This window comes from Poecilia formosa, unplaced genomic scaffold, assembly GCF_000485575.1.
Source record: "Poecilia formosa unplaced genomic scaffold, Poecilia_formosa-5.1.2 Scaffold340, whole genome shotgun sequence".
Taxonomy (NCBI): Eukaryota; Metazoa; Chordata; class Actinopteri; order Cyprinodontiformes; family Poeciliidae; genus Poecilia; species Poecilia formosa.
Genome location: NW_006800279.1, coordinates 74,861 through 93,488, shown reverse-complemented (window position 1 = coordinate 93,488; position 18,628 = coordinate 74,861). Strand labels below are relative to the sequence as shown.

At 38.7% G+C, this 18,628-nt stretch overlaps 1 protein-coding gene and 2 long non-coding RNA genes across 6 annotated transcripts in view; 2 read left to right on the top strand and 1 right to left on the bottom strand.

Annotated features, from left to right (window-relative positions):
- Nucleotides 1-1,583: 1,583 nt before the first annotated feature.
- kcnk18 (potassium channel, subfamily K, member 18) overlaps nucleotides 1,584-18,628 on the bottom strand; it is a 22,873-nt gene continuing 5,828 nt past the window's right edge. Inside the window, exons 2-5 of one of the 4 annotated variants that reach the window (XM_007573907.2) lie at nucleotides 12,390-12,394; nucleotides 9,607-9,902; nucleotides 8,745-8,888; nucleotides 1,584-2,575 (exon numbers count right to left, since the gene is read on the bottom strand). In XM_007573907.2, coding sequence (XP_007573969.1) covers nucleotides 1,758-2,575; nucleotides 8,745-8,888; nucleotides 9,607-9,829 — 1,185 coding nt within the window. In that variant the 5' untranslated portion in view covers nucleotides 9,830-9,902; nucleotides 12,390-12,394 and the 3' untranslated portion in view covers nucleotides 1,584-1,757. Of the gene's footprint in view, nucleotides 2,576-3,525; nucleotides 3,811-4,148; nucleotides 4,189-8,744; nucleotides 8,889-9,116; nucleotides 9,401-9,606; nucleotides 9,903-12,389; nucleotides 12,395-18,628 lie in introns of those variants that run through there. The other 3 variants (XM_007573909.2, XM_007573906.2, XM_007573908.2) reach the window with 3 other exon arrangements.
- Nucleotides 11,376-12,938, top strand: LOC107833188 (uncharacterized). Its single transcript, XR_001658899.1, has 2 exons — nucleotides 11,376-11,627; nucleotides 12,349-12,938. It is a non-coding gene; the product is annotated as an uncharacterized LOC107833188 (long non-coding RNA).
- The window catches only part of LOC107833189 (uncharacterized), a 21,303-nt gene continuing 19,779 nt past the window's right edge, over nucleotides 17,105-18,628 (top strand). Inside the window, exon 1 of the long non-coding RNA XR_001658900.1 lies at nucleotides 17,105-17,118. This is a non-coding gene — a long non-coding RNA (uncharacterized LOC107833189). The remainder of the gene's footprint in view (nucleotides 17,119-18,628) is intronic.

Below are 18,628 nucleotides of genomic sequence, written 5' to 3'. Positions count from 1 at the left end.
TGTTCCAGTCATACAACACATCCCCAACCCCTATGGACCGTCTGAATGAAGCCTTTTTTATTTTGAACCATCATTCTGATTATCTTACTGCAGTCTGCATGTAATAATTGGACAGTTTCACATATTTATCCACATCCTCTGCTTCTCGTCTTCAAATAATTGGCTGTGCACTAAAATTACTATCCCAAATGAGACTTTGGTTTGATACAGCAGAATCTCCCCACATCCAAGAAATGCACAACACAGAACCTGACAGAGGGAGCTGTTGGTAATAATGTTAGTGTGACAGATAATTAAGAATTTAACTGAGTTATTCTTGATGTTTCTCATGACTTCATTAGTCATGAGAATAACTACACATAATTATTCAATGTGACATAATCAATTATGTGATGGCGCCACCCTTTGACCTCTGACCCCAACACAGAACCTGACGGGCAGTCATTTTGTAGACTGCCCATCAGCAGTCTACAAAATGAGACTGCTGATGGGCATCCTGGTTAATTTACCTCACTGTACATTGGTCGTTCTACTGTCCCTCCATGTGGGCCTGTTTACTTCTATGTTTTGCTTCCATGTGTTTTTCTATGCGTTTCATGTGTGGCTGTCTGCTACACGTTTAAAAATGTAAACTTAAATAACAATCCATGCATAGCTGACCTCTGGCATGAGAAGAAGTCGGCTACAGATTCAAGTTGAGGATGGTATGCCTTTAATTACAAAGAACAAATACAACAATCAAAGCACAAATAATTTGCAATCAATTCCATGTAAAGAAAATATATGGACTTTTTTTTTTTTGCATATTCTGCAGTAAATCTTTTGGATAAACATCTCATGCAATACTCAAAAATAAAGCTGTCAAATCACTTTCTTGCAGGATAATCCTGATGAGTATTTATAGGGTCAGTATTATGTAAAAATGGTCTTTTAGCTTTACATCATCTTATTCCCTCATCAAAAACATACCTGGGAGTATCAACATGATTCTCTCATGCATGTACGAGAGATGCTTTGACACGCTCAGGAGGAGGTCGGCAAATATTACGGTCTGACAGCGAGAAGTTGGGGGAGGGGGGTTGTCCCATCAGAAACCATGAAAAAGACTTGTAAAAGCACAAATGACCCCATCTCTTAAGACAGCAGGAGGGTTCATCTCCTTCTCCCGCCTTCTACGATGAAGGCAGGCGAGCTGTGAGCTTGGAACCTCACGGTTGCGGTTCCAAGCTTCCATGCTTCTGCCTCATAGAGCACCTCTCTCACACAACTCACCTACTCAGCTCCTTCAAACTAGCCAGAAGCAGTTGGCAAACACCAGGAGGAACTGTGCTTCTGCTGAGCTCATTAAAGGAGCTACACCTCAGTGATACACTGGTAAAAACGTTGTTAAAGGGTTAATAGAGAAGCCATGTTGTAATGACTTCCTGAAGGCAGAGTTTCAGAAAGAGCATGGGGTTTTAAAGAGACAGAGGCCCAATTTTAAGTCATTAAACTAATATATATATACATCATTATAAGAAATGAAGGCAACAGTTACTTGATTGTGTGGAAAACTACGTGACTGTAAAACATAATACTACCCCTTTAAATGTTTGAAAAATCTCTTTAATCATGACAGCCATTCACTGGATAAAGTGTTTGCCACATGCACGACTTCATAATTAACCATTCTTATGAAAAACACACAATAAATAATTGCTTAAATCCAGGAAATACTAAATTCTACAATCCCAAAAGTTGATTCAGAAGATCTTGACTTACTTTTTTTCCACATTTTCCACATCAGTATTTGCCCGGCCAATGAACCGGATGCAGTATTGATAAAAAGAAACAATTCTGTTTTGGCTTAGCTTGAAAGCCATGGACATAATGCTCATGCCAACAACAGTAAAAACGGAGGTTATCCAGAAGCACTTGGGGTCTTTAGGTGTGATGTCACCAAATCCAATTGTAGTAACTGTGATGAAGCAAAAGTAGTAAGAGTCAAATCCTTCAATCTGAGGTTCCCACAGTGGTAGAATTATTCCTCCGAAGCAAATATATGCAAATACAATGAAAAGAATTAGTAAAAATGGAACGTCTAAGTCTTCCATTACATTCCCTAACCCCGAGAAATCCCATATGGCAAATCCACTAGGTGGTTTTGGCATCTGGTCGAGTTCAGGGCAGGAGAGGGACCTGAGCAGTGGATCTTTTATCATTAAATTATCTCTCGCCAGCAGCTTTTCAAAGATATCTTTGTTTTTATGGAGATGAATAGAGTGGTGTCGAACATCTGCCTGAGATTTCAACACCTGCTGGATATCGAGAGGTTGACGAATCACCCCACCATGCCTGAAAACAAAGGTGCCGTCGTCCAGAGTCCGCCGGTTTGACCAGGGTCTTCTCCTGCAAGTTCTCCACCGTAACCACTTCTTGAAGAGGTTGTGGGCGCAGTTGTAGGCTTTGGACATCACAAACGCGAGGAAGTCTCCCACATCGAGAAGGACCAGAAGCATGAGAGGAATGCCCACCATCGCATAAATGATGCAGAGCACTTTACCAAGCAAGGTGACTGGGTAGATTTGTCCATATCCTACAGTCACAGTGGAGCAATTGACAATTTATCAACATGGTGGACAAAGCCTGCTTACATTCCTGAATGGTGTCTTGTTTCTTGTAAGAAACGGTCAAATGTAGTCAAATTAATGAGAATCCTTAGACTAATATAATGATTAACATTCACTTAATGTCATCCAGATCAAGTGACTGAGCAGTTTGTTTTTCAGAGGTTCTGGTCCAAAGACGATTTGGACCAGAACCAAAAATGTTCTACTTCCAATTTTTGTTAGAAATTGGAAGCAGAACATTTGCAATCCAAGACATGCCTGCAATCTACCTACCTGAGTGTCGTCAGCATAACAGTGGACATTTAGCTCATGCTATCTGATTTTACGAATTAGAACCACACACACACACACATATAAATACACACACACGCGCGTGCACGCACACTTGGAGAATAAAAAAGCTTGTAAGCCTGAGAACACCAGCCCAACTGTGAAACACATGGCTGGAAGCAGTATGTTGTGGGAATGTTTTGATGAAGGAGGGACTGGTGTACTTCACAAAATAGATGGCATCTTGAGGAAAGAACATTATGTGGAAATACTGATGCAATATCAGCCATAAAGTGAAAGCTTGGACACAAATGGGTCTTCCAAATGGACAATAACCCAAAGCATACTGCCAAGCTGGTTACAAAGAAGCTGAAGAAAAACAAAGTCAGTGTTTCGGAGCAGCCATCACAAAACACTGATCTAAATACTATTGAAAGTTTATGGGCAGAACTGAAAAGTCGGATGTGTGTGTGTGTGTGTGTGTGTCAGCAAGGTAACATTCAAACATGGCTGAGTTCCCCAAATTCTGTCAGGGGGAATGGCCCAAAATTCCTACCAACTATTAAATAAAAACAACAATGCCTATAAAACTTCCTTCTCATTATTCTGGCATTTAGCAAATAGGAAACATTCTGGTACTCTTAACTGATCTAAAAGAGGAAAAGTTTATTCTGACTTCACATCAGACTGTGCGAAAAGGAAAATAAAATGCATGTTTTTTTTAATATAGTGTTTGCAAACTTCTGATTTCAACAGTCCATCTGCATTCAGGAGAAAAGTACAACTAAACACAGAAGAATTAAGCCAGGAATACTTTCCCCAGAAAATAAAAACATTATCTACAGTAAACACAGTTAAAAACAGAAATAATAAAGTTAAAGTCCATGACTGAAACCAGCTCAGCACACAGACACTGAGCCAGGCGCACCTTCTGTGGAAAGAAAAACAGAATGACAATGTGAAGTTGATAAATGCAATAAATGTAAATGACACATGAGTGATTAGAAGACAAAACAACAGTGAGAACAAGTGGTCCGTAAGTTTTCCAGTAACAATACTTCATAGTAAAATATCAGGTTGTGAGGCTGTCGACGGATTGTAAATGGATATCCATCCAGGACATTTCTGAACGACTTCCTTCCTACATTTCTTCTGACATATTTAGACCTGCTTCGTCTTCCTGCTACTGAGATCTGAATGTTCCTCAAGACCATCACAAAACGCCCTGCTGGGTGCGACTTCTATTAAACAAAGTAACGTTTCAATTACAGAGACTTCCAAAACGCGCTGTAGTCATATCAAGCCTCATCTGAAAAGAAACCAAAAAAGGTAATTTAAGAAAAGCATATTTTGTGCCAGTCCAACAAATTAACATTTCTTTTTTAAAATCTGACAGTAGTGAGAACTTTGCTTTCCCTCCGAGTGCATGATGGATTTTGATTGTACAAGGACAAAAATCAAATCTGCAACTAGGCCTCTAAATCTTTAACAAGCTCTTTGTGGCGATGTAAAAGGCATTCTCAATCTAAAGTGGCTTGTCTTCTCAGTGATCTGGACTTCCTGTTGCTGCTAAGCCATTAGCCATTAGTTGACAACCTTTTAGTACTTAGTCATGCAACTGACAGAAGAAATCAGTGATATCTTCACTTGTTTCTTCCATGTCAAGTCATGGGAGGAGAAGTAGGTTTGAGAAAAGAAAATGTGTTTTGTTATGTTTAAATTTGTGAACTTTAATCATAAACATTAGAAAAGCTGAAGAGACAACATAATCCCCTGAGATTTGCTTATTTTAGATTGTGTGAGACTGATGTTCTTGTAAATAATAATCTATGCTTATAGTATCTAATTAGCAGAGTGGAGTGATGCTCTGCTTCTCAGAGAGAGATGGACGATATATCACGCAAATATCAGCTACAGACATTTATTAATCGATATGTATGGCAAGAAGACAATGTATAATCAAAACATAGACTACAGAAGGCAAACATATGTCGCAGTCCAAATATCTTACAGATATTCATAAAATAAATGTATATTTGTGGTAAATCTCCTCCACCTCCTCTTCATTTTCTTTAAGCATGACCTTCATCTTTCTTTTGGTTCTCAAATTCATCTGTACAGATACTAATAACTGGAAGAATATTATGCATTAGACCACACCCTGCATTAAAGCTCGGTCTCTTTCCGTCTAACATCTTAGAGGCATTAAGCTTATGAGTGCATTATTAACAGACCGTTGTGTTCATAAAACTGTCCACACAATCTCAGTGAAGAATGGTTGAATAACCACATTAACTCGAAATGACAGTTTTCATTTAACATGAGAAAGTACTTAGCTAATTCATATTTAACATCTGCATATATTGTCTGTTTTGATCTTAAGTAGATTAACATTCGACTGCATGCCATTCACTTTGGCTGGAGCTCAGAGAGCAATAATTTGTTTATCCACGACACATTCACTGTTGGAAATAATAAAACTTAAATAGATAGAGCCGGGACTCCGACAACAGACTATCTCCAGTATAGATACCATTTGACGAGTTTCATCTGAAATATTTCTGAATTTTTGAAACATAAGGTGGATTAGATGGAGAAAACTGCATTCTGTTTTCTCCCTTTCTTTCTCTTCTGTCCATCTATGCAAACAAAATGCATCCTGCTGATGTGTGAATTAACTTGTTTCGCTGAACATAATGTGCACATAAATGATCAGATCACACTGCATGAAAAGTGGGATTTTCTACAGCTATTAACACCTAGTTCTGCTGTGCGCATGGAGATTGAGGGCTATCTGCAAGAGGTTTTTGTCAGAGTGGAAAATTGTAGAGCACTGCCAAGAATGGTCAGAAATGCTGTGTGTCCGTGTTCCTCTATCACCCCCCACCCCTTGGGCCTAGCAGAGGTTTTCGTATTTAAATGAAGTTGCTGAGAGCCATGCAAATGCAAATCAACTGTTGAGCATCGGCCTTTTGACTCTCATTCCTGTTGTTGCTAACCCATTTTACCTTCTGTGGTTTTATACAAGAGCTGGGCATGTCCAACAGTTCTGCATCCTTTTGTTTTATACTACAGTTTTCACGGTGTTGATGGAAAGAAAGGTCGAGATTAAACTGCACCCGTTTGAAACTCCCTGCGTCTGGCTGTTCAATCCGAGTGACCGCTACATACAGTTTAATTACAAACATGCTCGGACGTGTTCGGACTTTTCCGCTCCCCTGCAGCCGCTGGCTCGTCTCGCCCGCTCTGTCAGTTGACCAGGCGGAGCGACTTGTTAAGCCGAGAGAGAACCACCGTTTCCCACTGGTTTTCGGCAACGAGTTAAAAGCAAAAATAAGGCAATACCTAGTGTTAATGATTGCCAATTTTATTATTATTGTTACTATTAATTACAATAACATTTATTTAAAGTTGGTGCTGAAAGTTGTTCAGCACTAAGTTAGTGTTTAAGTTAAGTTTTACTTATAAATTAAATTATATATGTCATTTTATTGTATTAAGTGCTATATTTATTTTTTAGGAACATAAAATTACTCTGAACATTTGAAATTGCTGGGTAATTACAAGTTATTTGCGGGGGAGACAGCTATAAGATTGAATTCAGTCATTCTTAAAGTTTGATTTGTGATTTTGTCTTTTCTGATAGATTTTGTAATTTTACATCCAGGATCTTCAGGAGAATTAAGCGAAACCCAAACTCCTTGTTCTTAACGAAGACCTTCTGTATGGCCAAGAACATGAGTCTGCTCTCTCATGGTATTGAAGCTCAGAAGAAATGTTCTCTAAAATGTTGTCATGCTTTTTAGTTACTGCAACATTTTAACACTAGCTTATGTTTGATCCAGAAGATGATGTAGCCCTGCAGCTGCTGCCAGTACTCCCTGCTCCACCTTACTCATTTGGGAGAAGAGTTTCAGACCCATCAACCTGGAAGTTCAGAAGGTTTCATTGATATCCAGCCTGGAAGTCAACCTTCATCTCTGAATCATGCTCAAATTGTTTGCTTTTTAAATAAGTGCATCACTAATGGCCTGTTTTTTCTGTCTTCTCTCTCCATCAGGTTGGAAGAAGCCTGGTGGCGCATCTACAAAATGCGACAAGCCGTAGGTCCTCATGCAGGGAGACTGGCAAAAATGCTAAAGTGTTATTAAAAATGATCCTTGTTTAATGGTTGAAAGTTTTACTTGTAGATTGCTTTAAAACAGACTTTTTACATGAAATGTTTTCTAATGTGTAGAAACTTCTGGAGTTGTAGCCAAATGAGTTGAAGTGATTTAACTATATGTAAATTACTTTATTAAGATATATATATATATATATATATATCTCATTTAACCAAGAGTTATTTGTTACCTTTTTACTGAAGCTTTTAATTTGAAAGGATTTTTAAAGGGACAAGGTTGCTGAGTGATCTACACAAACGTCTGACAATAACTGACAATAAACTGTTTGGGACATAGTGCAGAGAGTAAGAGAGCGTACGAGTCACAGTTAAAGGGAGGTAACTAAGAAATAGTCCAACTAAGGTCTAAACAATTAATTAGCGCTTGGTTGATGAGGGAACATCAGCTCAGGTCCTGGGAGTAGATATCATTTTTAATACAGATTTTATAGTTAAAAGGAACTTAAAACAAAAAGTCATCATAATATTCTAAATATATTGAAGGGGTCATGAAATGTTTATTGAAAAAATTAACTACCAAGTCAATTTCTATTTGTTGCCTTTTACTGGCCTTAATTTGAGCTAATTTAATTGGCTACCTTTTACTCCCGCGTGGAAACCCTGTTACATGAGGCAAGAAGCTTCTGGCAGTGATTTAATAAATTGTTGAAGCTTGAATTTACATAGAATTTCTGTACAGTTTTACCACAGATGTAACTTCAAAACAGGTCAGTTTTTGCCTTCTCCAACATTCATAGCGATTAAGATGAAGTTTTTTATCAAAGACCTGTGTGTTCACCAGTTGGACTCTCACATCTAGCGTAGCATCACAGTAGTGTGATGACAAATGTGACACAATACTGTCTCATGTTTTGTAGTAGAGACATTTTTTCTGTCCTCCAGTCAATGAACTGTGTTGTGTGGCACTAGTAGCTCCACCTTAACCATATGGTACCATTGTTTTTTGGATCTACACTAAATGAGTTTATTCAAGGTTTATTCCAGATAAAAATCTAAATAATATGTAAATAAATGTATATATATTCAGAATATCGAAGTGTTTCACAAATAGCCAGTCGGTACCAGTCGGCTGTATGGGCCACTTTTACATTGGGAACAGTCAAAATAGCCTACAAAACTGTACCAACCCATGCTACTCTGGAAACGAGGCATTAGAAGTCCTAACATGGTACCTGGAGCAGGGAGGATAGAAGTGAATAATGAGGCCAGGAAGTGTAGGACAAAGATGGATGAGAGTAATGAGGTGGAGGACAAGAGATGAGGACTGAAGTGACACCCTATGGAGAAATAGGTGGGTGGTATCAAAAGAACGTAGCAAAATGAAAGGTGTTATGTTTTATGCAAGAGAGTCCAGTGTAGCTGCAGATGGTTTCTACAGACACAGAGTGGTAGTATAAATATTTTAATATTGTAAAAAATGCACTAATTGTGAGGAATTATTATGAGAAACTGAATTAATTTTGAATACATCACAAAATCCAGCGTGTAACCTGACTATGTCGGTCTGAGAACTTTGACAGCATCTTTGTGATCACTTTGGTTACTAACACCAGGGCAACGCCCAGAAGCTTAATGCATCTGCTGTGTGAGAGTTTGGAAGACATCACTTCAGAAACCTGGAGAAAGAGTCAACAAATCCATTTCCTGTCAACATTGCACCACACATTTTAACACCAACTTACCAACAGTTGTAAAAATAGTACAGCAGAAGAAGACGGAACCAAGAAAATCCCATCTGCTGGGGCTCTGCAACCATATGAGCTTGAATTCCTTCATTTGTCTCTCAACTTTGTCAATTATTTGGCTGAGTGTGCAGGAATTATGATCTGAAACCAAGAGGAGAATGCTTAGAGGACATCAAAACCACAAAGTGAACCGTTTCCACAAAACAGGTTAATGGAATGACTTTACTAAGAACAACTCTTATGTACCTAGATCCAACTTCCAAACATTGTCACTACGATAATTAATAAATAAATAAATAAATAAAATCTTTTTTTTTTTAATGTATATGCTCCAGTAGATAGTAAAAGCTGTAATACGCTCAGACTTACTGGTATCGTTCTGGACCATCTCGACAATCTGCGACAGAAAGTTGCGGTATTCATCTTCGGTGCTGGATTTACTTCCCCCTTCAACCAGCATGAAGATGAAGGCGCCCAGCATCGTGTAAGCCACTAAGGCGCAGCACAGCGTCAGGTGAGGAAAGAGCCTCTCGAAGGGCGCGCAGCGTCTCCCGTGCTCGTGGAGCACATCTGCTTCTGCTAACGTGATCATCCTCCCGTCTGTCTCCCTCAGCGTTCAGCAGGTGTCTCTGCTTCCTCTCGATGAGTTCCCCTCCCGTCCACCCCTCCACTGGCTGTTGGCAAAAATATGGCATGCATTGGCGCCACCTACTGGTAGGAATGTGGCTCAAAATGTTATTTTATTTCATACATGCATTATCGGTAATCATATTGTGTTAATGGACATCGTTTCCTTAAACGTTTTCCGGGTTTGAATGTGGAGANTAGATAGTAAAAGCTGTAATACGCTCAGACTTACTGGTATCGTTCTGGACCATCTCGACAATCTGCGACAGAAAGTTGCGGTATTCATCTTCGGTGCTGGATTTACTTCCCCCTTCAACCTGCATGAAGATGAAGGCGCCCAGCATCGTGTAAGCCACTAAGGCGCAGCACAGCGTCAGGTGAGGAAAGAGCCTCTCGAAGGGCGCGCAGCGTCTCCCGTGCTCGTGGAGCACATCTGCTTCTGCTAACGTGATCATCCTCCCGTCTGTCTCCCTCAGCGTTCAGCGGGTGTCTCTGCTTCCTCTCGATGAGTTCCCCTCCCGTCCACCCCTCCACTGGCTGTTGGCAAAAATATGGCATGCATTGGCGCCACCTACTGGTAGGAATGTGGCTCAAAATGTTATTTTATTTCATACATGCATTATCGGTAATCATATTGTGTTAATGGACATCGTTTCCTTAAACGTTTTCCGGGTTTGAATGTGGAGACTACCGCTTTTCGTAAAAATAAATAAATATAATAATAATAATAATAATAATAATAATAATAATAATAATAATAATAATAAATAAATAAATAAATAAATAAATAAATAAAAGTTCCTGAAATAAATGGGCTTCGACATAATATCCTAATTTATTGAATGGCTTGAGCTACTGATTAATCTATTCATAAAAATACAGGAAAGTCTAATGACAGGAAGGAAAATACACACAAATACAGGATGATTTAAGATTTCTGCATTGTATGAGACATACATATATAAATCTTTGTGAACCTGAGTGAGATCCCACAACATGTAGAGACTTTACGTCCTTTCTATAGACAATGTGAACTGATACAAACATAACTGGGCCTCGAAGAACTTCTTCCACAATAATCCTGTTTAATTCTGATCTATAGGCTTTGGATATCCCAAATTTCTTAAAACAGTGAAATAACCCCTGATTGATTCAATATTTTAAAGGCTAATTTCAGCAGCATCAAACAAAGAAGACACAGGTGAAGTGAAAAACAACAAAAAAAGAAACATCTGAGAAGGTAGCATGAGCTTAAAATTCAAATAAACATTTCATCAGTTGTTCTTAGTATTACAAAGAGACTGGAAGAGTTATTGTCTCTGTTACAGACCCTGGGCCAGTGCCTACTCCTGGATCAGAGACATTTTGCACTGAATATGGAGATTATCTTGGTCTTTTAATTATTTCTGCATTAGAGGCCTGCAAGACTAAACCAAAATACTACTAATAATGAGTCCTTCCTACGTCTTTGGGAAACAACGACTGAAGAGAGTTTTTTTTTCTCAACAGTTTTTGACAAAGACAAAGTAACTTGCATGTGTTTCTCTTTGCAACACATGCAACAACATTAACCATTATAGGAAACTGAGTTTTATTTTTAACAAACAGAAGCTTAAGATGAACACCTGTGGCTCACTGTTATAGAATAGAATAGAGTAAACTTTATTGATCCCCAAGAAGAAATTGCTTATTTGTTGACAGATTATTCCATCCAAAGTATTAAGTGTTAGTAAATACAAATGTAAAACAACAAGCGACACAAAATTTACAAAATATGTACAAAATATGCATTTAAATGTGACCTAAATATAAAATGAATAAAAATTTAAACTATACGAAAGATGTACATGGAAATATGTTCATCTAGAGATGCTTTTATTATGAATATATTAGATGTATTACTTTCTAAGACCACAAGAGGGCCTTAGAGGCTTAAAAGTTGCATTTGAGTCATCTTTGGTTGCTGAACTGCCCAGTGATCTGATTCCACGGCGCCCACGATATTCTACCAATAAACCCTCCTGGCAGCTGATGAATCTGGGACTGACAGCATCATTATTTATTGTGTAAATTGGCTTTTTGATTATGGCCTGGGAACAATGGCCAATCAGCAATGGCAAATCAGAGCATGATTGCATTGAAATCAAACATGATGTTTTTCTTTTTTTTTTCATTCAGTGTGGATGTGGCACGTTAGGTGGAGGAGTGAGCACAGACTGAATCCTGTAGCAAAGTAGCAGATTTCTTTTTCAGGTGAGTGAAGATTCTAACACGTGTTTACATGATGTCAAGACTGACTGCACAATATTCACCAATTTTATGGTTTGTTTGTCGTTTTTAAATTAAAATTAGATGAACAATGCACTTGGAAATCTGTCAAAGAAAAGGATGAGCTTTTCTCGAGCACTTTAGGGAGGATGATTATTTGTTCGTTGCATAGTTTTGGTCAAAAATAATTTCTAGCATTTTGATGAAAATCGTATGACTAGAGATGGAGAAGAATATAGAAGACATTGGTACTGAAGAGACCGAAAACACGAGAGGGAATTTTCATTTGAACTTTAATGCTACTATTTGTGCACTGCTGTTGTTCCCATATAGATAATCTGTGAACCATGAAAAGCACATTTCCATTATTAAAAGACACGGAAGCTAATACTGAATGGCAATCACAGAAAATATGTCAGCAAATTACTCATAATCTATTAAAGTAATGATGATTCTGATTATTAATACTTATCAGTTTACTGCCACGCAGCAAAGACTGACTAAATAGCAGATAAGGCATTTCTTTAAAATATTTAAAGAACCTCTCACTGTGTCTGGGTATGCCTGTGTACAACATAAAAAAAAATCAAACGCCCAGTTTTCATGTCTGTTGGCTATAGTTCTAAAGCATGAAGGAAGTTAAAGTAAGAAGTGTGATCAGTCGCTGCTCACTGAAACCATTGTGGTCCTCTGTTGTGCTTTTCAGCAAACTAATGAAAGGGATGATGGCGGCCTGCTGCAGCAGACGGCCGCTCGTCCCGTCATGAGCGGGGCGCTGCTGGAAGGCGCCCGCTCCCTTCTGCAGGCTCAGAAGGGAGCCTGCAGAATCAGGATGGAAGCTGAGGAGTGAAGGGAAGACTTCATAACTCAGCCGGCTTCCTTAATGAGACCATCGTTTACCGTCTGGCATTTTGGAATCGGTCTGGGTCAAGCAGATTGCAGTCTGTCGTGATCCGACTGTATGCAACCGAAATTCAGGGCCTGACGCTGTGGGTGGGTTTGACTTTATTATGAGAAACCTGAATGATTTAAAGACGATTTGATCGTAGGTTGATGGTCAAACTGGAATGTGTGTAATTGAACTTGAATCCTGTCTGGGTGATTTGATTGGATTGACTTTCTGTTTCATAAGTGCCTTGAAACTTTGATATAGTCTCCTAGCACAAATCATATTTGTTGTGATGTTTGCCGGTACTACATCAACATTCATTACAGTGAATTCTCACAATGCAAATTGAATCTTTCATCTAAATCGAATGATAAAATAAGAATGTTTATGATAAAAAGTATTATGAATTAAAGAGACTTGTGCGTCTTGGTTTGTTTCAATTAAATGTCCATGTTAGAGTTCCAAGTGGAAAACTCCCCCAAAAAACATTTAGTTGTAAGTGTAAGTCTAACTTTATGATGAAATAATATCATGTTGCTTCATTTTGAGTAATGTTATAGTTTTTCAAAGTAGGTTATGATTACATTATTTAAGACCAGGCTGGTACCGTAGCATAAAGCCATTAGCAATAAAGAGTGACAGAATGTAAAACTTTGATTTGGTTGGCCGTCGTTGTTGCAAAATTTGCTAAAAAATAAAAATAAAAAAATTGATTACAACCTTTTAAGAAAACAACAACATGGTTTTGAACCAAGCAACCTTAGAGGCGTAATGGTGTTTGGTGTGAAAAGTGTTTATTCAGCTGTCATTTTAGATTCCCACAAAGCTTATTCTGTTAATTAGGAATCCTACAGCAGTTATTAGACAGAGTGGCTTTTAGATCAGGACAAAGTTATTTAGATCATAGGAGTGAGAGCTTTCACAAGGAGACAGAACATCTAAACTTTTGGGATCATGCAGTGCTGCAGAGCCTTTAGAAATGTGTGTCAAGAGCTATTTAGACATTGTATATAAAATGTTTTATCACACTGGCACAGACACTTTTTTTTTAAATACTGAAAGTTGATTAAGCCCCAAGGACATTTTTTTTATAGCCGAAGTGAGATGAAAAGGATGTTTTGATTAGAAGAAACATTATCAGAATGAATCATTTTCTTGTATTTAGGACATAATATTCGAGGAGGTGTGAACGCTTGTGCATTTTAGATAAATGTTGTGCTGGTTTAAGGTAAAATAAGTAATTTAGAATCCCATTCAGACTCATTTGCAACGGCTGACTGCTGCTGTCTTTCTTTCTTTAAGTCTAATGAGTTATCGTCTCTCTGTGTGTGACGGGTGTTTCTCCACGATGGGGGTGTGTGTGTGTGTGTGGGGTGAAGTTCCACAAAGTTCAGCAGACACTCAGAGAAGTTTTACCGTTATAGAAGAGCGATAAAAAGACAAGACTTCTCCTTGTAAAGTATTAATTCATCCAGATCTGCTGCTGCTCTCTTCTAATATCTGGAAACAAACTGTTGTGTTTCTTTATTCCTTAAGCAGTTTTGTGGCTAGTTTAATATCCATTTAAAAGCAGCACAGTGAAACTGTTCAGCTCCTTCAGTCAGCTGTGTGGCTGCCAGTCCAGCAGCACCTGGTTTTCGATGGTCCTTTTGGTCGATCTTGCCCTGTTTTTGCTGAACAATTTCCAAGCGTAGAATATTTTGACATTAAATGTTTCTATTGATCTTAAATTGATATTATTTGCTGTACTAGTATGTCATGTTATACAGCATCTACTTTGCTCTTGCATGCAAATATGGGTATAAAGTTGAAATACCTGATGTGGAACAAGCATGAGCATGAAGCATGGCCATTGGCCACCATCACAATGTGTTACACACCGGCTGCGTTCTGCATGAGTCCATAACACCACTACACTTGGAGTTCTCACCAAGCAGAGTTCACCCTGTACATTGTTTAAATATAGTTAACTAAATTAATAAGTAAGTGGATCAGAAGGAGCTGCTCTGACCATTCTGGAGGAATGCTCTATTTATAACTCACTTTTTACTGATAAAGTCACTGTGTTGTGTTTTACCAAACACAACACAAGACAACATCAAAACATGCATATAAAAGCTTATCTTGACCTTCATCAGTGCAGACTGAGCCTCTTCATGAGATTATATGTTATATTTTGACTCTGTGCTAGAACATTAACCACGGAGTGGCCTGGATGTCACAATGCACAGGTGCGACCGGTGAACTTCTGCACTGTGTGTGTTATGTGGTGATCGGACTGTAGCTGCCGTCAAGGCAACTATGATTTATTTGTTTTTTTTTGTTGTTGTTGTTTGGTTTAAGGTGGCAGTAGTTACATTGTATTTAATATAAAACATTAAGTGGTGAACGTGTGGTAGTTTCTTTTAATAAATTTGTGTTGATGCTCATTGGTTTTGGTCAAGGGTGCATTCGAATGTGGGGGGAACTTTTGTTTTGTTTCATGGACCATGTGTTGCCTGGGGAAAGGATTGGCTGGCACACTTACAGCCACATGGGGAATTCTGGCTGAAGAAGCTGATTGTAAGAAGTTTTAAGTTTTATTTCTCTGGAGTCAATGCAGCCAATGAGGTACGGGTTTGTTTGATTTGTATCTTTTATTTATGTAAATAAGCCATTTTTGTGAACAAATTTAGGTTTGTATCGCCTTTTTAGTTCTGACAGTATTTTTGGGGACTTTATAAGACATGTCCACAATAAATGGCTGTTGGAAACAAGAACTGCGTTAAGCGTTGATTAAACTTTAAAGGAGTAACACAGACAAACCACAAGATGTCAAGTCTGGGTTTGGAGGCGGTCTCCGTTTATTCAACCTGACAAGGGAGATGTTAGCATTAGCACATAGCACGTGCTTCTGTTCTCCAGCCTGATCTGTACGAAATAATAGTGTTAGCATGCAGGACACATCACGTTCACATCACACGTTTAGCATCGTCAAATGTTATAAAGATGTAATAATCACTCAAGTGAACATATTCAAAAGCCTATCATTAATACAGAAGGAAAAAACAAAAATTGAACAATGTAAATTAAAAGGATGACAATGGATTATAAAACTTGCCTCCCAGTGGAACAAATAACAAAAAGGGAAGGGGAAATGAACAACTTCATATTTATAATAGTCCTGGAGGACCCTGAACAAAAGTGAGGCGGAGCTGGAGGACCAAACACCTCAAAATGGACACAGAGGGACACAAGAAACAGTCAGGTATAGACAGACAAATACACTGCTCAAAAAAATAAAGGGAACACTCAAATAACACATCCTAGATCTGAATGAATGAAATATTCTCATTGAATACTTTGTTCTGTACAAAGTTGAATGTGCTGACAACAAAATCACACAAAAATCATCAATGGAAGTCAAATTTATTAACCAATGGAGGCCTGGATTTGGAGCCACACACAAAATTAAAGTGAAATGTTCCCTTTATTTTTTTGAGCAGTATACATTAAAGGACACATTTCATGTAAATATACAACTATTAATACCGACCCAGTTATCCAGTCAGTGGCAGCTCGGCTTAGCTGCTGCTGAAATTTTGCTCTACAGTGTCAAATGAACGTGCATGTTGCTAAACAAATGCAGCTCAAGGAAGATATGCAGCAGTTGTGATAACAGTCGCCAAGTCAGACTTGGTGTCAACACGCCCAGCAGTGATGGGTTCTGCAGCCAGCGCCTTCCGTGTCCCACCCCTAAACGCTGCCACCACATCCTAACCTCGGCTGGTTTCTCCATTGTAGCTCTGCCTCCATCCAGAGTGAACACTGATCAAAAACAATCTCACATTTGAAGCCAAATTGCAACACTGGCATCAGATAAGCCGGCATATCAGATCTCCATGAGTGTTTGAATAAAATTCAGTTTGAGCCTCATGACAAACTAAAGAAGTTCAGATCATGTCACAGCGATTTAGCAGCTCAGCTTGTCTGATTCAGGAGAGCTTGGAGCCGTTCCCACACCTCATGTGTCGCGTCGTCTGCGTTTAACTCCCATTTCGTCTCCCAGCGTCTCTCGTTCCTTTTGTGTGAACATTGTTCTCTGAACTTTGCTTCTGTTCTGCACATAATTTAGTCGTGACCTAGAATTTGTGTCACTATAGTGTTCCGTCACGTTTCGTTTTATGTTGAGGTGCAGTCTAATCACAGGCTTGATCGTGTTCACAGGAAATGTTTTTATTTATTTATTTTTTTTAATGAAGTACCTGAACTGTGCTGGAACCAGTGGGAGGATGTGGGAGTGGATGGACGGCTGTCACACGACTCCATAGATTTGTGTCCAGAATTCCGTCCGGTTCAGTGTTTCAGATCGCTGTCCATGGTTATTTTTTACATTCCTTTTCGATGCAAATATTAAAAGTATTTTTTGTAACTCAGGAGAAAGGATTGGTTAGTTTTAAAAACACAAACTAAATGGAAATTCCCTCTGTCATTGTCTTTTACTTTTTTTCAGCAATGATAATGAAGAAATTTCCTGTTATTATTGTACCAAAACGTTCTAAGTCTTACTGATACAGATCAAGCTCTGTTATTTTTAACACTGTAACTGTTTTATTAATGCTGGAGTTTTACTGTTTCCTATTTTTGTCTAATCTTTACACAATCCTTGTGTACAACTCTAAAAAATAACTAGTCCTTCAAATTGCTTTTTCTCTTTCACTTAGCTTAATTATTTAAAAAACAATAAAAACACTGTGCTCTTTTTTCTTCCAGTTCCAGTTGTATTTCATTTTTAAATACTTGTAGTTTTGACTATGTTCCTGAAGGACAGAAATGTATCTTGTATTTGATTTTAGTTTCTGTTCATTTAACCCCAACCTGAAAAGACTCCCACAAAGACAAAACAGCAATTATAAAGTTTTATTGACATGAATAAATAAAGGGTTTTTGCAATAAAGATGAGCAGTTATAGGATGAGGATTAGAGACGTCTCCCCCCACCCCCACAAGACACTGGTGGTGGAGTGGAGGCTGAAGGAAGGAATGAAGGAAGCCTGATCGACCTGGGAGAATGAGAATGGAGAAGGGGTGGAGGCCAAGTTGAAGCTCAACGGGGAGCAGATGGAGCCCTGGGTGGAGGGCCTTATAAGAAGAGGCTGGCATTGTGATTGGCTACACCGGGGTGTGGCCCGATGTTGACGGGCTGCAGCTGAGGAGCGACGACTGGATGATGCAGGTGAGGCTGGGAAGTCAGAACAATTTAAAAGAAGAAAAACAAACTGTTGCGTTAGCTGTAAACAAAACAGCATGTTGATGAAATCTCCCATCCCTAAAGCAGAATCTCAACTTTTGTCTCCTTCAGGCCTCACTGCCGTGTGACCGACTAACATATTTCCATCCTCTCTGCAGAATCCAGAGGTGAGATCATCCAAATGAATGTTTGCCATGTTGAGCTGAAGTGTTTGGGTTCAGACCAACGCTGACCCGCGTTTGTTATCCTGACAAACGGCTGCGATGATTCTTACAGATCTGGGTGCAGCTGGTAGGAGAGAAGCTGTGAACGTCTCACAGGTTGGGCTCTGCTCTTCCTCCTTAATGTTTGTTTTTGCATAACTTTACAACATTTCCACGCAGATTGAGTCACCGTCACCAGAGGTGGTCCGTGCTCTCACACTCGTCAGCTTGTCTATTATTTTTATGATGCCGTCTAAAACTGAACGGCTTTCTGTGTGAAAATGTCGCTTTGTAATCGGACTCCAACTCAGGTGGGGAATGAAAAATTTCAAGAGTTTAAACGTTTAAATTGCAACTTTCCTCATCAGCAGGACTTTTAATTTCATGGTTTTACCATATCATTCTAAAACCAATTGAAAATGCTGTTGTTGTTTTTTTTGGTAGTTAAATTCAGTTTAAACACACGCCATCTCAAGGTACTTTCAAAAAAAGTCATTTAAATTCAATCACAGGTACTCTACAATTTACCAAATAATGCACTAAGTTCATTTTATTAATTAAATTAGTTTTAAAAAGTTTTCCATCCAAGAAAACCCATCAGATTGTACATTTTGCAAGTCAAAAACAGACACAGATAATCTTGACACAGCATGCAGCTCTTCTAA